Genomic DNA, 27575 nt, shown 5'->3' with positions numbered 1-27575 from the left:
TCAGACTTTAGAAAAGGCCATAAGGGGAAAATCACTGATCTCAGCTACAAAATTTTAGTTAGAACAACCTGTGGCCAAAGCACTGCCTGATGTAAATCCAGTCACTTCATTTGGCACTAAGCTAATTCAGGTAGAATTGCTTTGAATTGACTGTGTGCTGATGACATTGCCTATTGTAAAAATGCTCCTTCAGGAGCACCACAATCTTACACAGCTGTAACTTATTTATGTTAATGCCTTTAGTGCTTAAAGACTTTGGATTTGCTTGGGAATCATTTTTTTATTCTTTGTTTAGCTTTGCAGAGCCATCACAGCTCAAAGGCACAGAAGTGATGATTTTCCTCGTATTCATCAATAGCAATGCTCATTAGCAGTAACTTAAACCTGAGCAAGATTGCTGAAGGTACAGAAGTCACACAGGTGTTCTGGGGAGAGTGGTTTTAACATTGCAGTTGTTGAAATTATTATGTTAAGTGTGATTTTGTTTGTAAAAGCATTCTAGAATAACTGTTGAAGCAGGAGGAAGAAACTCATTTTGATTTTAATGTTTTATTATAAAATATTGTTTGTTTAAATACCTTTTCATAGACTGTCATTTCTAAGTGCTTAAGACTACTTTGGAGAAATTTAGGTCTATTTTAAAGAACCTTTTAAGTCAAGACATCCAAAATGGGACAATACACAAATCCAAAACCCTTTGCAATACTCATTTGCCCTGGACCCACAAACCTCGTTTCTTTATATAGAACATAATGATTTATCTTCTTGCTGTTTGCAGGTGCTCCTGACCCAACAGCAGGTGCTAGCATAGATGATGAAAACTGCTGGCATTTGGATGAGGAACAGGTCCAAGAACAGGTTAAACTCTTCCTCTCCCAGGGTGGATACCATGGATCAGGGAAGCAACTCAATTTGCTTTTTGCAAAGGTATGTTGAGTACTAGGACTTCCCTCTTTTCTCTCCCCCCACTCCCCCATCCAGTCTGTACTTGTTCAGGTCTTACTCAAAGTCCTGTTGTTCTAAAACAAGACAAAGCCCTGGGAACATGATAGCAAGTTAATAATGCAATGGGATGCAATCTGGTGTGTCTTGATATTAGTTTAAGGATATGAAGTAGCATTTCAACTGTCTACAGCTTTGCTGTTCTCTTCCTTCCTACCCTCAAAATGTTGGAGAGAACCTGTAGAAATTATGGTCTTGCAGCAGCTTGCATAATACACCTGTGGATTACTTGTGGAAGAAAATGTATTTGCAGAATTGCAATGGGATACTGAAACTAAAAATTGTTAAAATTGGGAAGGCAGATTATTTTTTTCTACTTAAAAATTTCACATCAAATACATAAATTATAATGTATTATTTAACAGAGATGGAATGTTTAACACTTCAGCATATTGTCTGTACTGTGGTTTGTTTTGGGGTTTTTTCAAGTTTGTATTAAAAGACTCATTTCCTAGGTGCGAGAGATGCTGAAGATGAGAGACTCAAATGGAGCTCGCATGTTGACGTTGATAACAGAACAGTTCATGGCTGACCCTCGTCTGTCGCTTTGGACACAACAAGGAACTGCAATGACTGACAAGTATAGGCAACTCTGGGATGAACTGGGTAAATGCATAGACTTCAAAATCATTTAGGTGTTCATGTGTATAATGAAGAAACAATTACATATTTGGGGTGTAAACTTATTGTGGTACTAGGTAAAGCAAGTTAGAATTTTCTTCAGGTTTGCTTGTTCAGTTAAGGTTGGATGAAATTGAATTTCTGATCTACTATATGAGACAATTACAGTTGGAGGAGAGAAAGCATACTATGAAACAAGTATGATTGTAACAGGTTGTAAGTACCTGAGGAACTATAAAAAGAATAAAACAAAAAGTGGAAATGTAGCTACACAACTGAGGGTAAGTATAGAAGCCACTAGAGATAAACTGGAAAGCTTAAGGAAGAAATCATTTAAAAACTAGAGAGAAATAGAAGGCAAAAAAGAAAAGATTCATAAAGAGTATGAGAAGATAGCAACAAAGGAAAGCAGAAGTCCCTTACGGAGTAGGAAAGGAGATCAAGTAACAGAGGGCTATAACAACTAACACTGCTTTACAGGAAAGGTCAGTTGTGACCAGATATAACATGTACTATGGAGAGAAGAACACATGCTGGAATGGGGAAGGAATTATTTAAACTGTTGAAGTCTGAAGACACTTGCTTTAAAGTGTTCAAGAAACTCACTGAGAGAATTTTGCACTGCTGCTTCAGAAGTTCTCAAAATCTATAGGAATTCGTGGTAGGAAAGGGATGTTAAAAACAACTTGAAAGTAAATGTCACCAAAATTTTAAAGGTAGGTAGGTGAGTGGAAAGAATAATATTAAGTAACCACCATCATTGTTTTCTTAGATTTAAGGTACTGCAACAAACCACTAACCAGTTGGTATGTAAGCATATAGAAGATAAAAGTGATTATTTTCAATACAGTAGTAAATCTATTTTGTTTCCCTAAAAGATAATTCACTGAGTGTATGCGTGAAGGAATTAACGTGCATATCTTAGCTGTAGTAAAGTTTTGGATGCTGTCTTCGAGGCTTTCTCAAAGCAAATTGAAAAGATGCAGCCTAAATGAAATTGCCTTGTGATTCATTGATCTTGGAGTAGTTACCTGTGTTGTCATTCAATCTGGAAAGACACTTCAAGTCTTGACTTACAGGAATCTGTCTTGAGATGTGTTCTGGTCAATATTGCTTTTCCTGACTTATGTGGCATGAAATATTAAAATAAATATATATACATATAAAAGCAAATCAACAAAACCAAACAAAAACCCCAAAACAAAGAAACAAAATCCAACAAAAAAAATCCCCAAACAACTCAAAACTTACTAAAGACGCCCCTTGGGACAATATGTAAACACTGCGGAGAACAAAGCCAAATCCATAATGCTCTTGGTACATTTTAAAGGTCCAAAATCAAGCTAAATGTTGCATTAAGGGTATAGAAATTTAGCAGAAAATAAAGCCCTTTTTGTTCCAGCTGGTCCTCAGAGGGACTGGGTACAGCTGGGCTTAGTTTCTGATTAGAACCACTACAGTTCCTTGTTGATTTAATTCCTTTAGTCCCCCATGAGTTGCATTAGCCAATGTTTATATTTGTCCAGTACAATTATATAACATCATTCAATTCTGGAATGCTGTCAACTGGGGTGTGAAAATTGACTCCAGTACCCATCCCACCACAGTTCCAGCTATCCAGTGTTGTCATTGGTTTTCTGATTCCCTTTTTATTTGTCCCCACAGAGCCAGTGAAAGAGGTTGCTTCGTCCAAAGAGGGCAAAGTGTTAATAGTACCAGCATGTGTTGCCATTGCCAGACCTCTATTAGTAAGTCAGTAGACTGTGTTCCATCACTGCTAACCCACATGGTGTGCCCCACAGAGGTTATACTTAGTTCTGAACAAATTATGTCAGACTCAGTATCATTGTTAGTCAAATGAGATCAAGTGTCATTGAGTGGGGTGATATAGTTTTGACAAGTACAACCTAATCTGAGAGCTCAAACTAATGGGCCCAATCTCTCAATTTCAGTTTCATTGGAGTTGCAATTATAAACTCCAGTACAATTCCAATTATGATATTTTTGGGCTGTTTGAGCAAGAAACATTTAAATTTGTGTCCAGAACATCAACCTGTATGGGGTTATTTGGTAATCCAATTGTTCTTTCCCAATCGATGCACCAGTTGGTAGTTGCATATAATGGCAGTCACTGCATTGTGGCCCTCCCCACCCCCTTGGAATATGCATTCCCCATGGTGTATCAGCACATGTATCCTCAGGAAGACAATAAATTTTCTCAATTGAGTCACTATTAGTCTCAAATTTCAATGATGATGTTACAGTTCCATATCGTTCCATATAGTTGTATTATTGTTGGTCCACTTTAAAACATATTTTCCTTCCTCAGTTTGCCAAGTCAGATTTGTGTGATTTTTCCACATAACCTCCCAAGTTTTAGTCAAACCCATAGTGAAATTCCCCAAGTTACTGGTGAGTTGGCAGATGGAGGAAAAGGTAAATGTGGTGATTTGACTAATGTTATGTGTATGTCCAAAAACTTTGATTAACTGCAATATAAGATTTCAAGCAATCCCTGAACTTCTGTCTAGTGACAGTAAGAATAATAAAGAACATTTTACCTGCATTATTATTCTAATTTCATTTTCCAAATTATCACCAAAACCACCACTAGTCTTTGTAGGCACTAGCTCTGTATATGACTGGTTCATTCCACATGCCATTCATTCTGTTAAGAAAAAAAGTGGACAGACACTCTATCTTGTTGTTAGTTGGCAAGGTTAGGTCAAATTGAGGGTATAATCCACCCAATATCACTCACACTAGAAGGCTTGCAAGCCTTAACAAGATCCGAGTATCTCAGTTCAGTATCATTGAAAGAATGGAAGCTAAACTCCAGTGGTCTTTCTGGCCCTTGTGGTCCCTTTTGCCAAAGGTTACAATGAGAGCCATGCTCACTGAACCCCCATTCTACATGGATTGGATCAGTCAGGTGTATAAGGCCAAGCTGTTGGAACAGCCTCAGCCCCTCTTATTAACAAATCTAGTACATTTGTGTGCTGTTCCGTCCATTCCCACAATTTTCCTTTTCTGAGCAGATTGCGTAAGGGATGGGCAATAATAGAAAATCTAAGAATATGTTTACGCCAGTAGCCTAAAGTTCCCAGAACTTCTTTACAAAAGATGAATTCGGCCTGTGCTCCATTTTTTTCAGGGTGTCCATAGGAACAGAAGTGGCTCCTTTAATCCACCAGATTCCTAAGAATTTAACTTCTTGTGCTGACCCTTGGCATTTTGATTCCAGAACTTCCAATCCCAATTCAATTAGTGTTTCATGAATGTTTTTCATTGTGTCTTTTACACTTTCTTGATCATCTCCCCCTATTAGGTTGTCATCAATATATTGATATCATGTAATGTCAGGAATATCTACTAAGACCTTAGCCAAGGCATTGTGAGAAATAGTGAGAGAATGTTTATATGCTTGTGAAAGTGTATTGGATTCTCCTCCGTGTAAAGGCAAACTGTGCTTTATCCTGTTGAAGGAGGGGAATAATGAAAAATATGTCCTTAACATTGAGGGCAGCCATCTAAGCATGAGCAGCACCCAGTAGCAGTGTCACTATCTAGACAATGTTTGGAACTGGAGCAGTTAGAGGTGCAGTATTAGCAGTTAACTGTCAATATACCATGAAATGCCAGTGCCAGGTCAGTTTCTTTACTGGCCACACCAGTGAATTATAAAGCAAATGAGTCCTTTTAATGATGCCTCTTTTTTTTCCAAATCTGTCACTACCTCATCAATCCCCATAAGTGCTGCTGTTGGCAGAGGGTATTGTTTTGCATTAGTAAATTTAGAAGGCAGCAATGGTATCGATGGCCCTAATGAATTTATAAAATTTTCCAAGCCTGAATCATCCCACATTCTTTCAGATTCTATTTGTATTCTCAGCAACCCAGTGCCTTCCACTGCGAAGCTCCACAGAGTTCCATCTGGGAGTTTCCAGATTTGCCCATAAAGTAAATAAAATCCTAAAAGTTTTAGTTGGGCAGGCCCCACAAGCACTTCAACCTTAGTAAATTGTTTTTCCCCCAGGAGCCAGATAGAAATTTTTGCTGTTGGACATTCCTTTATTATACCATCAATTCTGGTAAAATTTTTACGGTCACTGGGTATAATTTCCAAAACATTTGCTGCTTCCTTTGTAATCACTGATATTTGAATCCCTGTGTTAATTAGATATTCAACCATATTTTTTCACGGTCTGACTAGAATATCAATAGAAGGTTCAGGGTATTTGCCTTGGAGCCACTGTACTGCTAATACCCACCAAGCAGGCTCAGGAACCTTAACAATAGTTATCTGACCCATCCTGTCCAGCATCCATAATTCACTATTTCCTGCATGAATTCACTCTAGGTAGCTAAATGCATCATCTGCACCCAGCCCACTGGATGCCCAGGAACTGTGGCATTTTGGACATGAATCTGCTGCATTTCATCCTGAAAGTTTGCTACAAAAGTCTTCAGACTGTTTGGAAGACCCGGAATAAGATGGGTTCATCTGGCTGAATCGATAGGGGCTAACATAGGAGACTTTCTAAGCCTGTCCCTCATACATAGTATGTATACAAACTGCTTTCTGCACAGAAGCTGCAAGATGAAAGAACTGAGCAGTTTTAATAACCAGTGGATCTCCCCTATCCTGCAGATCTATTCCTCCTGCCCAATATACCACCTGTGCAGTTAAAGAATAATCATGATCTCTGTGAGTGGTGGTTAAAAATACGCCAGGACCCCAATAGCTTCCCACTTATTCCTCATTTGATAAAATCCAATCCCCTCTGATCAGAGAGACTCATCACACATATTCCATTTTGGAGAGGGTGATCGGCTCATTAGCAGTTCTATTTTTTTTCCTTGCAGATATTTTTCCTGTTTTTCTACTGCATGCAATTCAGTTTTCAAGATTCCAGTTTCTACCAAAAGGGAGTCTATGCAAATTTCCTTTTTTTTTTTTTCTCCAATTCCGTTTTCAAAGACCAATAATGCTTTTAGCAGATTGTTTTCAAGTTGAATCACTGCATATACCACATTTGGAATTTTTTTGGATGGCAAGGATTCTTTAGCCTCTTCTTGTGAATAGGATAGACAAGTACAGATAATTCCCTTTTCTGGCTTTTAGTTTCTGTTCTGTATCTTCGTTTGAAAAGACAGGAGTCTGTGAAGGAAGACAAGGGTTTCCCATGAAATGGAAAAGCTAAACTCCCTCCCTCTAAATTACCACAATTTCAAAATAAAAAGGCTCTCAGGAAAAGATATGGGAATGGGAATAACAGTTCTTTACTAGGAAAAAATGAAATTTAAAAAAAATGTAATTAGTACAAACAAAACTACTGATAGAGTCAGAAACCTGACACCCTGAGGAGTCAGGGTGTTAGTGATCGTCCAGTTAAATGGTGGCTGCTCCTCCTGCTCCTGGAGTGGCAGATGAAATGCTGTTGAAGCGATGATCCCGTAGAAGGGTGTAGTTTTCTCTGAAGGTCTGGTGATAGAGTAGATGGGCCTGGTCTTCCTCTGGGAATCCAGTGAATAGGCTGAGTTGCTGTCTCAAGAAATGCTGATTTTATGCAGGTAGGGATGCTTGGCTCCTCCCTTTGGGTGGAGCATCTTACAATGAGATGATGTAACTTTATCAGTCATGCAGTGAGCCATTCAATGGCCCATTAACAGAAGATATCTCTCTGGAGGGAGACACTGTTCTTGGAAAATATAAGAAAACTGCCCAACAGATGGAAAATAGAATATATGCTTATTTTACAAGCCAGGACATTCTGTTAGACACTGCTCAATGCACATTATTATCATAACTTTCAAAACTTTTAGCCCAGTCTTTCCTAGCTTGTGAGGATGCACACTTGCATTTCTGTAGCAGTTTATCCATGGCAATCCGACCAACTACACCAATTTTCTATTGGATTAAGGGTATAAAAATTTGGCAGAAAATAACCCCCCTTGTATTCTAGCTGGTCCTCAGAGATTCGAGGGTTTGGGTACAGCTGGGCTAAATTCCTGATTATAACCAATTCAGCACTTTCAGTCTGATCGAGTTCAATGAGAGCTTTTACAAGCACAGATGCACACATAGTGGGATTTACCAATCCAGTAATATAGGTCTGATCACTTCTGGGCTGTCTGACACTTGCTAAGCAGGTCTAGGCAGCTTCTTTGAACCTGCTCTCTTGGTTTTTCTAATTCAATTTTATTTATTTGAACTACCTTTCCTCCTATGACTAGTCTTACTGCTTCTAGTCTTCACTAGGTCTACAAAACTCCTGGGGCAGTGTTTCTCATCTCAGATGTCTCTGGTCAGTGTGCACTTGTCTTGTTGTTACAATATGGTTATTAAAATTATTAGAGAAAGGCCTCTGCCCGAATAAAGGTGCAAATGAGACCATATACCAAAGCCAATAGTACGGATTTTATTTAACAGTAAATGTGAGGGAGGGAGAGAGAGAAAGAAATAGAAAAAGAGGTGGTGGGGAGGGAAAGAGAGTGAAGGAGACAGATTAAGTAGAAAACCTCACCACTCCATGCATCCCGATGGAGTCCCATTGATCCTCTTTTTCTAGTCTTCTCAGTGGTGAGGGTCCAGCAAAACATAGAGTTCAACATATTAATATATGTTTGGGCGAGGTGGGAGTGCCCAGGTACCTCCCCTGGTGGGGAGGCAAGTTTGACACTCTCTTGCAACAGACTCTGGATCTGTTGCATCACTTTACATCCCATGCAGTCCTCTGGTGGAAGGCCTCAGGAATGAGTCTGGGGAGAGGGCGCTTCGGGTGTCTTTGATGGTTTATGACATCTCCTCAGCTGCCTCTCACGTGAATGTCCTGTGTGTATGCAGCCTTCCAGAGGTGGGAGTGTTTTACAACTGAGCCGGTTTGTGTAAAGGAGGATGGGTGTTAATTCCCTCTGACCAGAGGCTATGCCACACACCCAAAAACTCCCCTCCTCCCTGCTTGGTTGGGGAGGGGGGGGGCAGTGTGCGCAAACCTGGCCTCAGCAGACGAGTCTGTTGACTATGCACCCTTCCCTGCCCCCCAATGCAGCCAGAGCTGATTTCAGGACAGCATCTGGGTTTGGCTTTCTTGTGGATACATTCTTCTCCCTCAGCCTTGTTTACTTCTCCCTAGACCTGAAATAATTAGACAATATTGTCATCTTTATCTTATCTCAAGTTCCCTTAGGCAAGGCTTAACTCAGTCCAAAGTTCATGTCAGGAGGCATATTCAGGGAGGGGTGGGCTTTAGTGGTCACAGCTTTTTATACAGTTTTGCCATAATGGGCAAAAAGTCCTCCATAACAATGTTTAAGCCATTAAGCATAACATTTCAGTCTCTCACACTTCTATAAAGAAGTCTAATACTGTTTTAAATTAGAGATACAAGTTGCAGGACTCCATTTAGAGTTTAAATTTAAATACATGCTGGAACTGCTTTTCTAAGAGTATTCTAAGAATTTTATGAAGGAGAGAGGAGATGGAAAAAAATTCAAGAGAAGCCCACTTCTCTGTTTTCCTACTTCCTATTCTGTGAGTGATTTTGCAGATGTAGGTGACATCAGTATAGTTACCTGTTCCTAATAATAGAGACAAATGAAATAATAATCAACAGACTGGAGATAGCAAACTTTGAAGCTGTTAAAAAGAAACTTGTTTGTTCAAGGCAACACTAGTTAATGAAATTCATTATCGGATGGTGTTGCATTAAGAGTATAGGAATTTAGCAGTAAATAAAACCCCTCACATTCCAGCTGGTCCTCAGAGATCAGAGGGGCTTGATGCAGCTGGGCTTAATTTCTGATTAGAACCAATTTGGCTCTATAAGTCTGGTTGAGTTCAATAGGAACTTGCATGAGCACAGATGCACAAATAATGCATTTTACCAGTCCAGTAGTACAGGTCTGGTCGTATACTATAAATTTTTGCCCCATCCCAATGGGATAGAATAATAACATTTTATAGGTGGTGTTTGGTGGTGTCAGTCATACACGTATTACGTCTCATGCTGGTCCTCATTTGCATTCCAAGGGGTATGAAAGATAATATGTAAATGGGGCTTAATGAGGGTCTCGGTTACCTTTGGTCAGAATTGATAGTTGGCAAGAGAGGTACAATAAACACTTTGGTCCTCCTCCACATGCTGAGGCAGCAGTGAAGGCTGTCTGACCTTCATCAGAGGGTCTTTGTGCACATTCTTATCTCTTAAGTGAGGCTGGGGTTTTTGCAGTGAAGGGAGTGCAACTATTGGCTAGTACAGAGTTGTGGGTGCTTTTCTGTGTCTCACTGAAACAGCATCGGGCTGTGATGCCTTCGCTTCACTCCAGACATCCTTCAGTTGTTAGGCTTTGCTCAAGTCAGGTGCAAGATGTCGTGGTTTGATATGGAAGTGAATTGTTTTCCAGGAAGTTGGGTCAAACCAATCAGTGGTCAGGTTTGGATATTGGCACCTGGAGTGACCACTGAAAGTATGGACATGCCTCTGAGAACACAGGGGGTTAAAAGCAAGAACTCCCAGGGGAACTGGCTCTTTGGTTCCGGTCGTCAGAGAGTGCAGACTCTCCCCCGCCCAGCCATGGGCTGGGTGGGGGAGGGGAAGCCACGTGGCCTTGTCCAGGTAGGCCGAGGGGCTGAAGGTCTGGAACCGAGCCAGCTCCTGTGGACGGAAGGGTGGAGAGAAGCAGAGATGCCTTTGTTCCCCCCCACAGAGGGAAAGTGACAGAGAGCCTGACAGCACCTGGAAATTTGCCAGCAGAGGAGAAGGAGAAAGGGGGGGGGGATGATGCCCAGAGTGGGAGACGGGATGCTGGACCAAGATATCAGCCATCCAGGGAGTCTGAACTTTTAACCCTTTCCAGGAAATGAGGGCTTTGTAAAATATTACTCCTCCTTGATTTGTAGTGGAAGAGAGACAGTCTGGGACCTGACATGTTAGAAGAAGAAATATTTAGGTGGGAGGAGATGATGAAGTAGCTTTTGGCTGGACTTTTCTTGTTAGCCATGGACTGAACCAAAATCTCCTGCAATAGAGACTGCATTTTAGGGGGATGCAGTGGTGACCCAAGGAGACCTGCTTCAGCTTCTAACAGCACAGGAATGGCAAGAACAGAAGAAAGGTCTTCATCCTGGATTTAGTTTATGTGTTTTCTGTAGTAGTAGTAGTTTAATAAAGTTTTTTTTTTCCCTTTGTTATTACGCTTGGGCCTGCTCTGCTCTGTTCCTGATAACATCTCACAGCATTTATTTGGGGAAGATGCATTTTCATGGGGGCGCTGGCATTGCGCCAGTGTTAAACCATGACACAAGATTAGCAAGTGATCCAGCTCATGTTTTTCTCAACCAGACTCATCAATTCTTCACTGACTTAAAAAAACACTGTAAAAATCTTATCATTTAGCACACTAAATGAAATTAAATCCAAGCAAGAATAACATACTTAATTTAGAAAGAAAAAGTCAAAAGCTAAATTCAAGTTTTCCACTGTTAAAGATGAGAATGATTGATTGCATATTGTCTGGTGGGGCTAAGACTGGGTATAACCTGTTTAGCATAAATTATGTTCATTCAAAATGAAGCATTAGACTAATAAAACACTACCTGTCTGTGGTTTATATAATAGAATTTTGTGATGGAAAGCCTTATTGTCAGAGTAGGCAAAGCTCTGTCAGAGTGTAGATATAATTACTTTGCCTTCAAGCATATAAATCCTTTTAGTATGTAATTTTTAGGATACCTTGGTTTTCTGGGGAATAATGCTTTTTGCCAAGTTGGACATGTACACAGCAAAATTGTATCCTGTCATAATGAAAACCAGAGCATCTTATGCTTCATTGCCATTGTTTATGTGGGTTGAGCTGGTAGGTGGTGGGAGACGTATAAATGCCTTGTCCATCTGTTACCTGTAGCAGTCTTACCATATGCTGACAATAAATATAAAAGCTTTTGTTAAATTTTTAGTGGCTCTTCTTCTTGTTTCATCAGTTCCATACTGTCATTTTCTTGACAGCACCTATCTGAAGGTGGAATCTCTCTGCCTGAAGCATCAAATAAGCAATACTTTAGATTAATCTAATTTATTAGTTTGCCTCTGTTTAATCAGACTTGTAGTTGCCACTCCCAAAAAGCTGCAGTGCAACCTCCAGCCTCAACACTATCTCAGCTGCTGTATTTGCAATCTGAGGCCAACCTTGTTGTTTCAGTCCTGAACTGCTCTTCCCCTTCTAACAGTATCAAAATATGTACCCTGGTTTCAATTGCAAATGCATTTCAATCACTTCAGGTGTGTAGTAGGCTAAGGGTAGAAGTTAACTTGGTTCTTCCACCTCCAGCTTGTGTTTATGTTGCTAACCTGTCCATTTCTTCCCCACACATGTGCTTCCTTCCACTGGTGCTTAACAAGTTCCCTGAAAATTTCTGTTAATTGGATGAATCTTTCCAACTTGAATCCTACCTTGTGTGAAAATTAGAAGCTGCTGCCATGTTTTGGCCAGGATTTTACTTTGAGTTTCATTCTAGTTAAATGCATTTCTTTATTAAGGTGAAACATGCATGTGAATGTGCAAAGGTTGAAGGAACTTTTAAGGGACACTAGAGTTAGTTACAATAGCAAATGACAGAAGGAAGAGCAGTATGTCTCTGATGACCCTCGATCTATGTTAGTAGTGGCAGAGAACTCAGACATTGGGTTTAAGGGGGCGATGGTATCACTATGTTCTAAAATAATGTTGGTTTCCTATCTTGTCATCTTCTGAGATGTTGGAGAATCATTAATAAAGAGAGTCGACCAGGCCTTTGCATATTCAATTTTTGTATTATCTGTTCAGAGTAATTTGGAGTGGCATATATGTATCTTTATAAAAAAAAAATGTTCTCATGTATTTCACAGATGGGTAGCATTGTAGTTATAGAGATTTTTAGGACCAGTAAAGTATGTAAATATAGATTCTGCTTAATAAAGGCTGTCTTGCTTGCACTGCTATGCTGTCTACCAACATCTAGGCATATGGCCACTCTCAGTTCTATTTTGGCATAGGTTTTTAAACTTACTTAAATAACTTCAGCTTTGCTCCTTGACTGGGTCACTTGAGCCTTTCATTAGAACTTAACTGATGCTTCCTGCCTGACATTGGGCATTGGCCAAGAATACTGGAAGGACACATTGGGCTCTGATCAGAGTTTCTGCTGAAGTTTATGGAAAATTGTGTTGACTTCAGTAGAAGTCAAATTGGGTCAGTCAGTTAACCTTCTTTGTACTCTAGAGGGGGGAAAAGGGTCCATGCAATCTTACTACAGCAGTAATTCATTAATAGTCATCCATCAAAAATTAAGTAAAAGTTTCTTGTTCTCTATGAAAATGAAAAAAAATTCTTAATAAAAGGGGAAAATTGACTTTGTGCCTAGCCCAGGGATCATGATTACTGTAAGCCTCTGCTTTGCAATTAAATGTTGAGCACTGCTAGATGCCAGACTTTGAGAAGAAGCTGAGTTTTGTTGGCAAATGGCATCTGCAAGCTAATTGGTGTTTTCTGCAAGCTTCTGGTTGTGAAATGAAATTGGAAGCCCTTTAGCTACATGGATAATACAGGACCTGAATACAAATGTCATATGTGACCGACCGACAGTGAAACAATAGTGTTCCCACTTGAACAGCCATTACAGATCATTTAAATACAGGGATTACATTTAAACTAAAAGCCCCATTTGCCTTTTACTGCAATTAAAATGTCATCTTAGCAAAAGCTAAGGGACAAATTAAATGAGAAAAATGCTGATATTTTTAAAGCTGTAATGCAAAACAACTTTCAATTGCTTTTCATGTGCCACAAAGGAATCATATTTGTCAACCCTAAACCAAGCCTTAATTGGAGCACCTATTGTTATCAAAGTGGGGCTGCTCTTGTGACAGCTTAATAAAGCTGAAACGGTTAAACTAAATCTGAGATGCTTAACCCAATGAAAACAATCAAGTAGAGGAATCTAAGATAAGTATCTACTACTTGGTGGAGTGAGACAGTCAAACAGCTTGTCAACACATAGATTAGAAGATCAGATTTTTTTTCTGAACTACAATTTTCAATATCATTATCTTCTTGCTTGCCTTTGAGATGAAGAAATTTCACATTATTTGCATATTTCAAAACAAACATTTCTGGTAGATTTCCTCCATTTTTATATTAAAGAACAAACTTGACTTTTAAAGTGTAAAGGGGTTGACTCATTGAGTAGTATGCCTTCAAGTCAGTTTAGCAGCTTATCGGCCAAATCTTTGCCTCACTACTAGAATGTTCATTTGAGGTTGGTGTGCCAGATGGGTTTTAGCTTAATTCAACACCAAAAAACAGCATATGATGCCCCTCTCAGCCCATCACTGATAGCTTACAAAATAGGGCATTGTTCAAGTTGTTTGACCACATTCCAGGGCAGGGCATCCTGCAACAACTTCTCATCATCAGGTGATGTCCAGCTACTTCCTGAGAAGTAGGGTTTCAGTACATGTACTGGTTGCTCTGGAATACAAATATCAGAATACCAAATACCCCACTCTTCCTCCTTCTTTCTCTTAGCTTTTCTATCTGAGCAGACATCATACGGTATGGAATATCCCTTTGGTTAATTTGTGTCAGCTGTCCTGGCTATGTCTTCTCCCAAGATCTTGCCCACCCCCAGCCTACTGGCCTTTGGAGGTGAGGGGATGTTGGAGAGACAGCACTGATGCTGTGCCAGCACTGCTCAGCAATAGCTAAAACACTAGTGTGTTCTCAAAACCTATCTGGCACCCAATGCAGAGCACAGCGCTGAGAGGGCTGCTATGGGGGAAGTTAACTCCATCCCAGACAGACATGGGGAAGAGGGTATATCCAGAGAGCTCTTGCAAGGCAGGGTTGTGGATAAAATTGGCAAACTTGTTCTTAGTTTTCCTCATGATGATCCTAATCTCTGTTGGTTCTTGCATTTCATGAATTTGAGGAGAGTTTAAAAGATATTCTGTACTTCCAGCTGGGTACTCTCCACATTTTAATGCATAAGTTTCTGTCTATCTCAATCACTTAATTGTATCTAAAGTTTTTAAGTGTAGAAACCTCTCATGATATTGCTACGAGCCTCATTCATGAGATAAAACTTTTCTGGATGATGTCTTTACAATGTTTTTTTTTTTAAATGCATACTAAATGGCTTGTTCTCAAAGATATTTCCTGAGTGGAATAATATAGCTTTGCTTTAGTAGTTCTATTACTAGTTTTTCACTAGCACTTTGCCCTACCGTGGGCTGCTTTTTAACTGTTAGAACAGCCTGATGATTTACTTTGAATTCACATTTGCTGATATTTTGACTTTTTCTGAGTTAGTGATATATTTTTGTGTTAAAATTTATAGGTAAAATATCATTTTACAAGGTCATTCATGTAGAGAAATAGCACAATATATTTCCTAAAGGATCATGCCTAAATTTCTAATAGTATTGTGAGAAATGACTGCTTGCTTTTTAAAATTTTAAAGGTTTATTAAACCTTTACAAAAAAATACAACAAAAGGACTAAATAAGGAAAACTAACAGCATGGGGAGGGGAGGGGAGGGGAGAGGAGTGGAGGGGAGCGAAGTGGAGCAGAGTGGAGGGGAGAGGAGCTGAGCTGAGCCCTGCCCCCGAGGCTGCCTGACACGTGGCTCACCCACAAAATGTCTGTTCTGCCTTTTATACCCCTGAGCAGGGGGGGGGGGGGTTTGCATGAGGCAACCCTGGCCCCTCCCAAAGTCTGTCAGTCAACTCTGTCGTTTATTGGTGGAGACTACTTTCTTGCAACTTGATTGGAGGGTCAGGTGTTGTCATGCCATGCCCCCCTAGCAACAATCTTTTCTATTCACCACTGCCTCATGCAAGAGGTATATGTACACACCTTCTTTCTACCTATCCTAGACAACCCAGGCTGTCTGGTGGCAACAATACGGGGGGGGGGGTGTGGAGGTGCGGGGTGGTGGAAAGGGGACTATAGGGAGAACAGAGGACATCTAAACAACAAGCCACAATAACATAACTATACATCAATAAAGCTTCTCTTAATATACACACAATAGTCATCCTGTAATTGCAAGAGCCAATCTCATTATTTATCTGTAACAGTAACACTTTGCTCCTCACCTAAAACTTAATTCTAAATGTTGAGTTAAGGCAAGGAATCATTATAGACCAATTAAAATATTTATTTACTGAAATGAACAGGGCTAATGCCTTTATTAATGTTCAGCTCTTTATTAAAAAGATCAGCTGGGCAGGGGGCCTGACAGAGAGCTCGCCCCCACTGTTGTAGCTTTTCCAGGTAGCCGAAAGGGAAGGAGGCGTGCAGAGTCTATCGCTGAAGTCCAGAGCAGCAGCTGTCCCCTCTCCTTTCCTTGTGGCAACACCAGGAAATTCCGTCTCTTCGTCTTTGCTTCCCACAGGCTACTCTAGTCTAGTCTTTTGTAGGTGATGGTGACGGGCAAAAGTCGATCAGGGGATGTGTTTCCCTCTTCCTCATCTAGGGCATTTGTCTAGCCCCATCTACTGTGTTTAGTTCTTTATTTATGGGTGTCTTTATCCCCTAAAAAAACGCTCCCATGGTCCCAAGGGTTTCTATTTGCATTTTAGTCCCAGAATGTCGGCGTGGGTGGGTGAGGCAGGTTATCTCCAGGTAGTTTAGAGAAAACAAACAGAGCAATTAGCTAATTAACATTTCAATATCGGTACTCAGCTAGAGACCTTCCATTGTTGCCATGGGAACTAGGAAGGCCCTGCCCACGTCCCCAGGAACTTCGTTCATTGCAATTACCATTTTGCCATGAGCAAACTAGTGATTGAGTGTTAAATAATGCTTTTTCGATTCAGAAACTAGTCTGAAATTTTCTGATAAAAGTTTATCTTCATGTCTAGAAAATATCAAGTTAGATTCTTTTATCCTTAACTAAATGAAGCTATTTTCCATCTATATTTCTCTCAGGTATTCCTTCCCTTTGCAATTAGGGACACAAATTTGCAGGAATGGGACATGTCAGCTGTTTTAAACACATTATCTCTGATTAGTACTTAAGGGAAGGGGGAAAAAGGACAAAAGCAGCTAGGTTTGTTGCCAGTATGCCCCTAGAGAAATTCCTTCCCAATGTCAGTTTTGGTGACTACTTCAAGGCTGCCATGAAAAAGAGCCACTTAATTTAAGCATTCATTACAGGTTTTGTGTTCTAATATAATTTTTCTGGAGCTGCATACTTCATACAATCCCATTTTAGAATCCACTATGCAGTAGAAACAGTCACGTTTCCTCATATTTTATGGTCTTTCAAAAATGATACAGCAAGGCTTTAATTTTGAAATTTGAGTGCCAAGCTTATATCCATATTTACTTGATTTCTTTGAGTATCTGAAGTTGTAATTGCATCATGTTCTGTTTTAAAGCTAAGGAGAGTACAAGTGCCCTGAACCTTCAAATTTCTAAATTTGGATTAATCAGTTGCACATATTACATTTCTGGTCTTGAAGTGAAAGCTCTAGGAATACCTGTGTTTCAAAGGAGGTGGGATGCACCATGCTTTGCACCATTTCTATTGATCTTTCATTGTGGGACTTATGGGTGGAGTGATCTCTTGCACATACTTGTGTCTATAACTGTGTTGTATCCAGTAAACTGTCTTTGCTTAATTGATAGTCTTTTTATCATTATAGGTTGTCTTAGCTGCCATGGTGTGGTTGCCATACAGTTACAAGACACATTTGCCTTGAGTTCATGTACTTAAAGTAACATCTCTTTCACAGAATAAGCTGTTAATATATGACAGTGTATTTGAATTATTTATGCTGTTGGAGGCACTAAATTAACAGTACTTCTAAGTTTACATCTCAGGAGTTATGCTGCTCTAAGGCCTGAGTTATGGATGACAATTTGAAGAAATTGCTGTCACGGCTCTGGAGTGTCTCAGTTGTTGCCAAATACATTTCCCTGGTAAATGAGGTCAGGCTGCCATTGTGTAAAGATAGGTTCTGTCTTTTTTTTTCTTTGTTTTTGAGGATAATTTCCTTCCTCCTTCATTACAAACAATAGAAGATTATTGGTATATGTCATAATGGTATTTGTGTATATGAGGTTGGAATATGTCAGTAAGTGGGAGCTGTTTTCAAAGATGGTATTCTTTCCTGTAGTTAAACTGCTTTTATTGGCTATGAGGAATAATGGTGAAAGTAATTAACTTTCGTCTATAAGCATCAATTGAGGGGTTAGGGTTTAGGAGGTTATTTTTAATGCCATGCAGAAAGCTTGGGTTTACATTTAATTCAGTTGGATGGAAAGTACTTCTATAGTAGGAGCCAAATTTCTTCAAGTTACCCACATAAAACAATTTTTGGAGTTTTTATTCCCTGATGAACTGATTTACTTATAAATGTTCTAAAATTTGTTCTGCATTGGAGCTAGTATAAAACTTATTGTGTCCCTAACTGTAGTCGTGACTTACAACTTTAAGGCCAGAGTTTTACTGTGAGCCCAAACTGGTAGTTAGCTTTTTTGGTTTTACTTTCTCTATTTTTAATACTTCAATAACATTAAGCTGCTATTTATTTTTTTTTATATCACTTCTAGTAAATATCAGAGCTAAGGAGAAGTAATAGCTTGATGGAGAAGAATTACTGAATCTTCACTAATTTCTGCATTCCAGCAATCTGGAATTTTTCAGTTTTCTGTCTTGAATGGATACTGGAAAAATAACTGAAGAATTTAAAAAGTAATCTAAAGTGAGAAATGCAAGAATCTTGATCTGCTCGGGCCTGTCATGCAAGAGAAAGGAGGATGATCTTCATGATTTAAGAGACCTACATACACTAAAACTTGATAATGAAGATCCTTCTACCATTCAAACAAAAGGCAACTGAATATTATAATTGGAGCTGGACAAATTTAACTAGAAAACTAGAAATAAGCTTAGAATTTTGAAGTCATGGTAGCCAAGCAGTAGATCAGCTAACCAGCTGTGCTAGTTTATCACATTGGAAATCTTAAATTTTTAAGTATGCTGTTTTTTGTAAAAACTCAACCATCACTTTTGGGCTTGAAGGTAAAATTAACTATGGAAATTTTAGAGTATGAAGGAATTTATACTGGACAATTAGAATATGTTCTTCTGGCTGTTTATACTGGATTATTTACTTTCTGTGAACACAGTTGTGTCAATCACACATTTTTCATGACCTTTTCCACCGTACAAGGGAGTGTTTGCACTTGCTCCACTCTTTTAAAAAATGAGATGTACTTTCATCCCTTTCTTTTATGAATATCGTGTTTTGTTTGACAAACTTCTCAAACTTGTCCAGTTTTGCATCTTCCTAAAAGGATTAACTGAGTAATTCATTCATCTCTATGACAGATTTAGATATAGAGTAGTGTATTTATACTTAGTAGTGGCATTAACTTTTATTCTAAAAATAGACTGTGTATTACCAGTTCAAATATTTGATAAAGTATCTAGTCTCTGTTTTGAGCAGGAGCATACTTTGTGTTCACTGCCTAGCTGTAAATGCTGGCAACTACTTAAAATTGTGAAGAATCGTGTCATTATTCATAGAGGAGTGTTTCTGTACTGTTTGCGCTGGTATTAGCAGTGTTTTCACCTTCATTTGACTGTTTATGAGCAAATGAATGGTTTTGTGGATATTAGAGAAGTTAGTCAGTGAGATTTATTCGCAAGTGCTTTATACTTTTCCCTAGCTTTATATACTAATAGCCCATGCCTTGCTATGGTAATTAGGTTATAGGGTATTATAAGCGCATAGAGGGGCATCTAATGGACATGTGACAGATATGTAAATGCTCTCTTAGGGGATTGTAGTTTCAGGCTATGATACTGTGAACTACACCTTTCAAGCAAATTTCTTTTCTATGAAACCCTTTAGTCAAATGGCAGAGTGTCCACAAAGATGCAGCTGTTTTTAAAACAAACTGAAAAAGGCATAACCCAGGACAATGGGCTCATGCAAAACATCATAAGTGCTTTGTTAGTTCATTTTTTCATTGTGCTGAATGCTGAAAATTCAGGAAGATGGGAGCAGGAGTTTTTCATTACTTCACACACACAGATGGAGCAAGTAGTTAATTATCATTTAGAATAGAATCTCAAAATGTAAAATACCTGTTTTCTTTCAGCTGAATACAAATGTGCCTTTAACCCTTGGAGCAGATGTAGGCAGCAAGAGACAAAGAGAAATTTAAGGAATTACACACTATTTTTGTTCCTGGTTTACACCATCACTCCTAATGTACATTTGAATTTTAGTGTGCAGAAGGGCAATGATTCCCTCTTGCCATCAGTGCTGCAGGTAGTCTATTGCATTAATCAGCCAGCTAGTGTGAAATGCATGGGAAGTGATTATACTATCATACACAATACAATCAGCATGAAGCACTTGTCAAGACCAATACATGAAAGTTTAATTCAGTAATAGAATGAATTGAGCAAAATGAAACATTCTGTTCTCAAAAAAGCCCACAGCAACCATAGCAAGCCTTTTTTTTCTGAAGACTGCATAAAGAAACCAGAGTGCATTAAGGTAATCTTTTTATGAATAAAATTGCAACTTGTATCCAACTGAATGCCAAGAGTACTTTTCCTTGGGACTCCAGGGACTTGTCCAGGAGCACAGGTGGTGTTTTTTTCCTCAATTCCTTCAGTAGCAAGGAAGAATGCTGAAAGGAACAGGAAAATACACCTGATCAACACGTGGCTTAAAGACTGGCGCCATCGGTGGAATTTTGACTTTTTCAGTCATGGGGTGGTTTATACAGCATCAGGCCTGCTGGAGACATGGGTTTTGCCTGTGTGAAAGGGGGAGAAGAATTCTAGGCCATGAGTTGGCAGGGCTGATTGAAAGGGCTTTAAACTAGGTTTGAAGGGGGAAGGGGATAAGACCAGGCTTACTGGAGATGAGCCCGGGGGTGGCAGGCCAATGTTGGGGATGAAATCAATACCACAGCTCAAGTGCATTTATGCCAATGCAGCAGTGTGGGTAACAAACAGGAGGAACTGGAGGCCATTTTGTGAAGCAGGAAAGCTCTGACATAGTCATCATCACAGAAACGCGGTGGGATGACTCACATGACTGGAATGATGGTGTTAAGGAATATATTTAGTGTAGGTAGCTCGGTTTGCAGCCACAGTTCAAGCTGCGGGTTTGATGGCGATTGATAAAGAGACGGGGCATCACTTGGGCCGTATGCAAGAAGAAGCGGTTTATTCTTTGTGTAACAGGGTTTATATAGTTTTACAGCATCAGCTAAAATTTTCCACTACTAAACAATAACTACATCACTCATATCTCTTAACTATGTTGCTTAACCACAGTTCTGCAGGTGCAGTTCTACCTGGCTACTCTAAAACAAAGAAAAACATTCCTTTTTGCTTCCCCCCTTACACTCCTATTCAATATTACATTCCTTTTCGCTTCCCCCTCACACACCTATTCATTGTTGCTATGGTTTCCATCCCACCAAGGTTAGCACATCTATGTTGGTTTCAGGCCTGCTCTCTAGATGAAACCCCACATGTCTCATTTTCTTTTCTACCAGTAAAATCTGCTTTGTGGACTTATCCCTTAGTCTCTGAACACACTGCAAAACGCATGGCAAGCAAATCACTATAAGCAGCAACATAGCTAAAACATAAATCCCTGTCTTAACTAAATTCTTAAGCCAATCAGTAAGCCTCATTCCCCAAGCATTCATCCAAGCCATTTTCTATCGTCTACAACCCTTAATTTAGTGACACTGTCTAGAAGGGCTTGTATGCTGGCATGAATAGAATGAGAGTGATCAGATAAATTCATGCAGCATAAGTCTTCAAAGTCTTCACAACCATGTCTATGCACTAAAAGCAAAAAATCTATTGCAGCTCTATCTGCAGTGTAGCATGTTTAATGCTATAAACGTCTGTTAATAAGCTCGTTAAAGCAGAGCTAGTAGCATTAGTTTGTTTCGCAAGCTAACAGCCAAGGTTATTCAGGGTTTTTAAGGCATGTGTCGTGCCAATAGATGGGATAATTGAGGCAAATACTCGGGTTCTAATGTTCTAAGACTTGATGCTACCATCACAATCTTGGCTATACATGTGGGTGCCACACTTTGTTCACACTAGCCTATGCAAGGATGTTAAATTTTCTCATAAAGAGTGAAACATGGTTAGTTGCCCAAAAGTACAAGGACCTCGTATAGCCCTTCCTAGTATTCTTTTCTAGGCTCTATTTCTACATATTAAAAATACGTTGTCTTGTAATCCAAGGACCGCTTCTCTTACAACAATTTGCTGTGGCAATATGTGATTACACCATGCCAAAGCATTGGTATAAATCCCTGTACCTGAAACATTAAAGGCAGGGCCCATGTTTTCTCTGTTAACTTGATACTAGCTCCCATGGGTATAATTTTTAAAGAAATACACAAAAGACTGCACAGATCCAAAAATATCTAACTCTTGAGGCTGTAGGGAAATAGGGGGAAAGTTTCCCACAAAATGTACTCCTCGATTGTTCTCATTACCAAAATACCATCCAGCTGGCAGACCACGCTTTTTACGCCAATCTATCTTGCAGTACCACACTGGCTCAACTTGGCCTGAGGCAGTACATTCTTTATGCATTGTTAAATTGTACAAATTATCCCACTCACTTTTCCCTGAAGGCATGGCCACTAAGCAAGTTTGGAAAGGATTACCAGGGGAGCTCATGGATAGGCACAGCGTAGATTCATTTAAAGCCTGAGCTAGTGTAAGCCACACACTATGTTCTGAAAGGGGTGGCATTGCGACCACCTCTCCTTTGTTGAAAGGGAGTCCTACTAAGACGACCAGCCTGAGAAGGTGAATCTGTCTCCCAAAAATACCATTGTGGAAGCCAGCCATACTCTTGCCCACACACCAATTTTAAAATTATACAATCACTAAAAGAATAGCGCAAAGGGTCACACTGTGGGCAATCTTCGTGTGGGCGTTCTGACACGCCATACCACTTCCTCTGGCACCTGTAACATAAACAGCGTCCACTCCTGGTGGGAATAGTCTCTGCCAATAAAATAAGGAATAGGGTTATTTTCAAGGGTAAGTCCAAGTCTCTACTCGCTTCACTCCTGCTGCTGTTCACGAATGGTGGCTTGTTCTGCAATTAAAGCTTCTACTATCTCTGGAACAAATCGACCATACAGTTCACAGAGTGGTGAGAGGTCAGTGAGTCCTCTCAGGTCAGGTAACAGCTGGTTCGGGTGGCCACAGGATCTAGTTGGAGGTGGGCTCAGTGGTTGGAGAAGGCGAAGCCAGAGTTGAAGTGGGCAAAACTGGGGGTGGAGTGCCAGAGTGATCGGGATTCTCAGGAGAGGTATTTAAGGATTCTCTGAAAGGTCTCACATTCTTGGCTGGGATCCACCTCAGGCTGTTTTCTGTGGAGACACAAGCAAACCTTCTTCCCCATGTGGCAAGGGGGTAAGGTCCCATAATCTTACCTGTTTCTGGATCTCTGATCAGCACTGGGACCTATTGTTTAACTTCTAACTGAGGATTATTGCCAAAATGCCTCACAATTGGAGGATTAGAGTCCATTAAGGAGCAATTAAAAAAATTGAAGACATACAACGCCTTCTGTAATCACTTTCCAGGGTGGTATTCCCTATTCTCCCTTTCTGTTGTAACAAAAGATGCTTAAGTGAAGTGTGGGCTCTTTTGATTATAGCTTGGCCTGTTGAAGAATGGGGAATCCCTGTTTTGTGTGCCACTCTCCAGAGGGCAAGGAAATTTGCAACCCTATGGGAAATATTTGCTGGGCCATTGTCAGTTTTGATTTGTGAGGGGATTCCTAAGACCGCAAAGGCATTCGTGAAGTGATGGCAAATGTCTTTTGCTGATTCTCCTGTATGACAGGATGCAAGCAGAGCACCTGAAAAGGTGTCTGTGGAGGAGTGAATATATTTAAGTTGGCCAAACTCGGGAAAATGAGTAACATCTCTTTGCCAAATTTGAAGGCTTTGAAGTCCTCTAGGGTTAACACCTCTGGCCAGGCCACGGAGGGAAAGGAGTGTCTTTGATAGTCTGGGCATTTAGCTACAATGCTGGAGGCTTGGTGATTAGTCAAGTCAAAAGTGCGAGCCAGTGAGGCAGCATTCTGGTGAAAAAAAAGAATGTAGCAGCGTGGAAAATGGATGGTGTTTGCTCCTACCTCCTGAAAGCGTCTTCTGAGAAAGCTGCTTGGGCAGGCACAAGCAGTCACTCAATCCACACTCACACCACAGATAGGTCAGCGAAGAAAGATGGAAAGGGTCTTTGTATAGAGTTCCAGCGAGGTTTATTGTAGAGTCATGCTGAAGGAGTCCAGGGACAGAAGACAACAAAACAGCGCAGTGTCCTGGGTGAAGTATAGGGTCCAGGGCCAATGGTCTGCGGGCACAGGGGCAGTACAAGGGCAGGGCAAAGGGCAATGACCTACAGGGAAAGGGCAGATTAACACAGTGTTGCAGAGCACCATGGGAGAAGCCCCTTTTTCTCACCCCAAGCAGTGAGGCATCCTCTAAACCTGTGGCAGATTCTTCCAGGGCATCACCCTAGAAGTTTCCCTAATAGGCTCAAAGGCCTCCACAAAAATTTTGCCTGGGCAAAGCAGTTTGGCAAAACTGGAGCAGGTTGAACCGGTAGGGCAATAGGTCTTCCTGCTGGTTTCCTCCTGCAATAAAACCAGGTAGTGTTGTATGAGACCTAACATGCATAACAAAGTAGGGGTGTTCTCTGGCATCTAAAAGGAAAACAAGTTGCTGTAGCTAGTGAAACAAATCTTCATTAGGCACATCCTTCACTACAGCAGCTTCAGCCCTTTCCACAATAGCTGCAACATAAGCAGAATCAGTGATAAGGTTAAGCGGGGTAGCAAATCGCTGAAGGGCTCGCTCGTACAACAGCTGCCAATTCAGTAATCTGATGAGAACCTGAAACAATAGTGACATTTGAATCCCATTGGTTACAATCTGCATTCCACCAAAGCATCACCAACTTGTGGGTGTGGCCAGATCCATCTGTAAAAACAGTTTAAGCTTGTAATGGGACCTCACTTCTCTTGGGTCACTTAGGAGATTAAAACTGGCTGCTATGAGCTTGTGCTTTGGGGGATGTGTAGAAAGTTTTCCAGAAAAGTCAGTAAAGGCTATTTGAAGCACTTTAGATTGTTGCAATAGCCACTGCAAATAAACAGTAGTAATAGGCAAATAGATCAAACAAAAATCTGCACCTGCAAGTGTGGTAAGTCTCTGTCTAGGTTTTACAATAAGCAAAGCAAACATTTTATGTTGAGTGCTTATAGTTTTAGACATGTGGTGTGATAAAAAAATTCATTCAATGATTAGCAAGGGGTCTGGTGCCCTAGGGTCCCGGCACCCTAGGGTCCTGCTGGTAGATTAAAGCATGGGGTTGCTTACCTGGATTCAGAATTATTAAAGAAAAGGGCAACTCAGGGGCCCATTGGGCCGCTTGCCCATTTGAAATGGCATCAGCTACTTTTTGCAGTGCCTGGCAGGCTTCTGGTGTGAGCTGCCAAGGTGACAGGAGATCTGGTTCCCCTTTTAACAAATCAAACAAAGGGCTCAGATCTGCATTTGAAATTCCTAACAAGGAACAAACCAAATTAATTGTCCCCAAAAGCTTTTGTGCATCATGCAAGGTATGAATGTCTGTTTGGATTTGTAAAGGCTGAGGAGAAATACTCTGGGTCCTAATGCACCAACTGAGGTATTTCCAAGGGGGTTGACACTGGATGTTTTCAGGAGCAACACAAAGTCCTGCTTGAGTTACAGCAGCAATGACAAGGGCTAAGGCATCCTCCATAACCTCCTGTTTTTCTGCTGCAATAAGAATGTCATCCATGTAATGGTATAATAAAGCAGCAGGCATCTTTTGGTGAATGGGGCTGAGGACCCTCACAACAAACCACTGACAAATAGTAGGGCTGTTTTTCATTTTTTGAGGAAGAACAATCCAGTGATATCTTTGCAAGGGTGCTTGCATATAGATGTTTGGGACGGAAAAGGCAGATTTAGGAGCATCATCAGGATGCAAAGGAATGTCAGAAAAGCAGTCTTTTAGGTCAATGACTGTTAAGTGCCAATCTCAAGGGATTTTTGTGGGGGGAGTCTGGGCTGCAAGGCTCCCATGTCCTCTATTACAGAGTTAATTTTGCAGAGGTCTTGGAGCAGGCGCTACTTGCCAGTGTGTTTTTTAATTATAAACACAGGCGAATTCCAGGGACTGGTAGAGGGGACTATATGCCCCTTCTGGAGTTGTTCTTGAACAAGGTAGTGGCAGGGGCCGTTGATCAACCCAGACAGGAGTATCAGTCTTCCAGGTCAATTTCAGGGTGTCGCGTGTCACAATGGCCCCTATCAAAAATCAGACTGAATATTGAAACCCTATTGAGAAAGTACATCTCATCTCCATAAGACCATGGGTACAGGTAAAACAAATGGCTTTACAGAAGCTACGTGACCTTCTGGTCCCATCACCTGAATTAAGTGGTGACTTTGATTACTGCGACTGCTTCCCCCAATCCTAGTGAGGGCTTGGGGTACCTCCATGAGGGCTCAAGTGGGGGGCCATTTGGCTTGAGAGATAACAGTGACATCAGCTCCAGTATCTAAAATACCAGTGAGTGTTATCTGTTGCCCCTGTAACAACAAGGTACATTTGCAGGTAGGGCGTTTATCTGAATTTGTCTGCACCCATAATATTTGTGGAGTCCCCATAGAGCCAAATCCTCCTACCCTTGTTTTGTATTTTTCTACAGGGGATGGTGAATCATGTGAAAAAGGAATCAGCTGCACAATGCAGGTCCCTTGATGGATAGTACAGACTGGAAAAGGGGTCTAAGCCATAATTTTAATTTCATTAGTAGAGTCTGAGTCTATGACCCCGGGGAGAACAAAAAGTCCTGAAAGTGTGGTCGAAGATCTCCCTAATAGTAAGCGACTTTTCTGGGGCCCAGGTGGTCCAAAAATTCCTGTAGGGAGCAAATGAACAGAAGAATCAAGTAACATTACTGTGACGGAGGTTACTAGGTCCAGGCCTGCACTGCCTGCGGTTGCTGGGTGAAGACTTGTGGAGACCCTCGGTGGGGTGTCTGTGGTGGTGGCATCTGGGAGTTGGCATCTGCGAGGGCAACTGAGGCATTTGTGTCAGAGCGTGGCGCCATCGTCCTGCGCTCTGGTACCGGTTTCCCTGAATCGGACAACCTTTGGAATCATACTTAGAGTGACACTGGTTAGCGAAATGAGTCCCTTTACAGCACCGTGGGTACACATCAGGAGCTTGTGGCTTAGCTCCTTTCAGAGTAGGACAGTCTCTTTTAAAGTGTCTGGGTTTACCACAGCCAAAACAAACTCCTGAAGTCCCAGGAGGACCTCTCACGGCTGCAAAGGCTGCAGCCATGGTTGCATATTCATGCTCTACTGTGCCGATGTGATTGCACACTTCAATCATTTGGACTAAAGTCAGGTTTTCAATAGGCAAAGACTTAAGGAGTTTTTTATAGTCTGCATTTGCATTCTCAACAGCAAGTTTTCAAAGCAAAATTTTGTGAGCTTCAGTATTATCAATTTGGCCCTCAAGTGCTTGGTTAAGGCGATCAATAAAATGCATGTTCATTTTGTGAGGCTCTTTCACGATAGTTGTATATGCTTTTTGCAGCTTCTGCAAATCAGGGACCTTAAGGAAAGCATGGCAATATGCATCCCAGATTCCTTCAAGGGCTTGCTTGGGACAGTCCCAGGGCTTGGACAGCAGGGTCTAACTATGGTCCCGTTCCCAAGAGCTGCCTTAGTGCAAGCCCCATCAGAGCCTGATTAGCATGACCCACTTAAGAAACAAGCAAAGCCTGTACCCCCTTTTGCTATTCCACATTCCATAAATTATATTGAGTGGGGGTTA

General features: G+C 40.7%; 1 protein-coding gene across 1 annotated transcript in view; it reads left to right on the top strand.

The window, feature by feature from the left end:
* The window catches only part of LOC128782885 (zinc finger SWIM domain-containing protein 6-like), a 294559-nt gene that overhangs the window by 164946 nt on the left and 102038 nt on the right, over positions 1-27575 (top strand). Inside the window, exons 3-4 of the mRNA XM_053933391.1 lie at positions 779-927; positions 1458-1608. Coding sequence (XP_053789366.1) covers positions 779-927; positions 1458-1608 — 300 coding nt within the window. The remainder of the gene's footprint in view (positions 1-778; positions 928-1457; positions 1609-27575) is intronic.

This window comes from Vidua chalybeata (genome assembly GCF_026979565.1).
Source record: "Vidua chalybeata isolate OUT-0048 chromosome W unlocalized genomic scaffold, bVidCha1 merged haplotype SUPER_W_unloc_3, whole genome shotgun sequence".
In the NCBI taxonomy this organism is placed as follows: Eukaryota; Metazoa; Chordata; class Aves; order Passeriformes; family Viduidae; genus Vidua; species Vidua chalybeata.
This window is presented reverse-complemented; position numbering and strand designations above follow the sequence as displayed.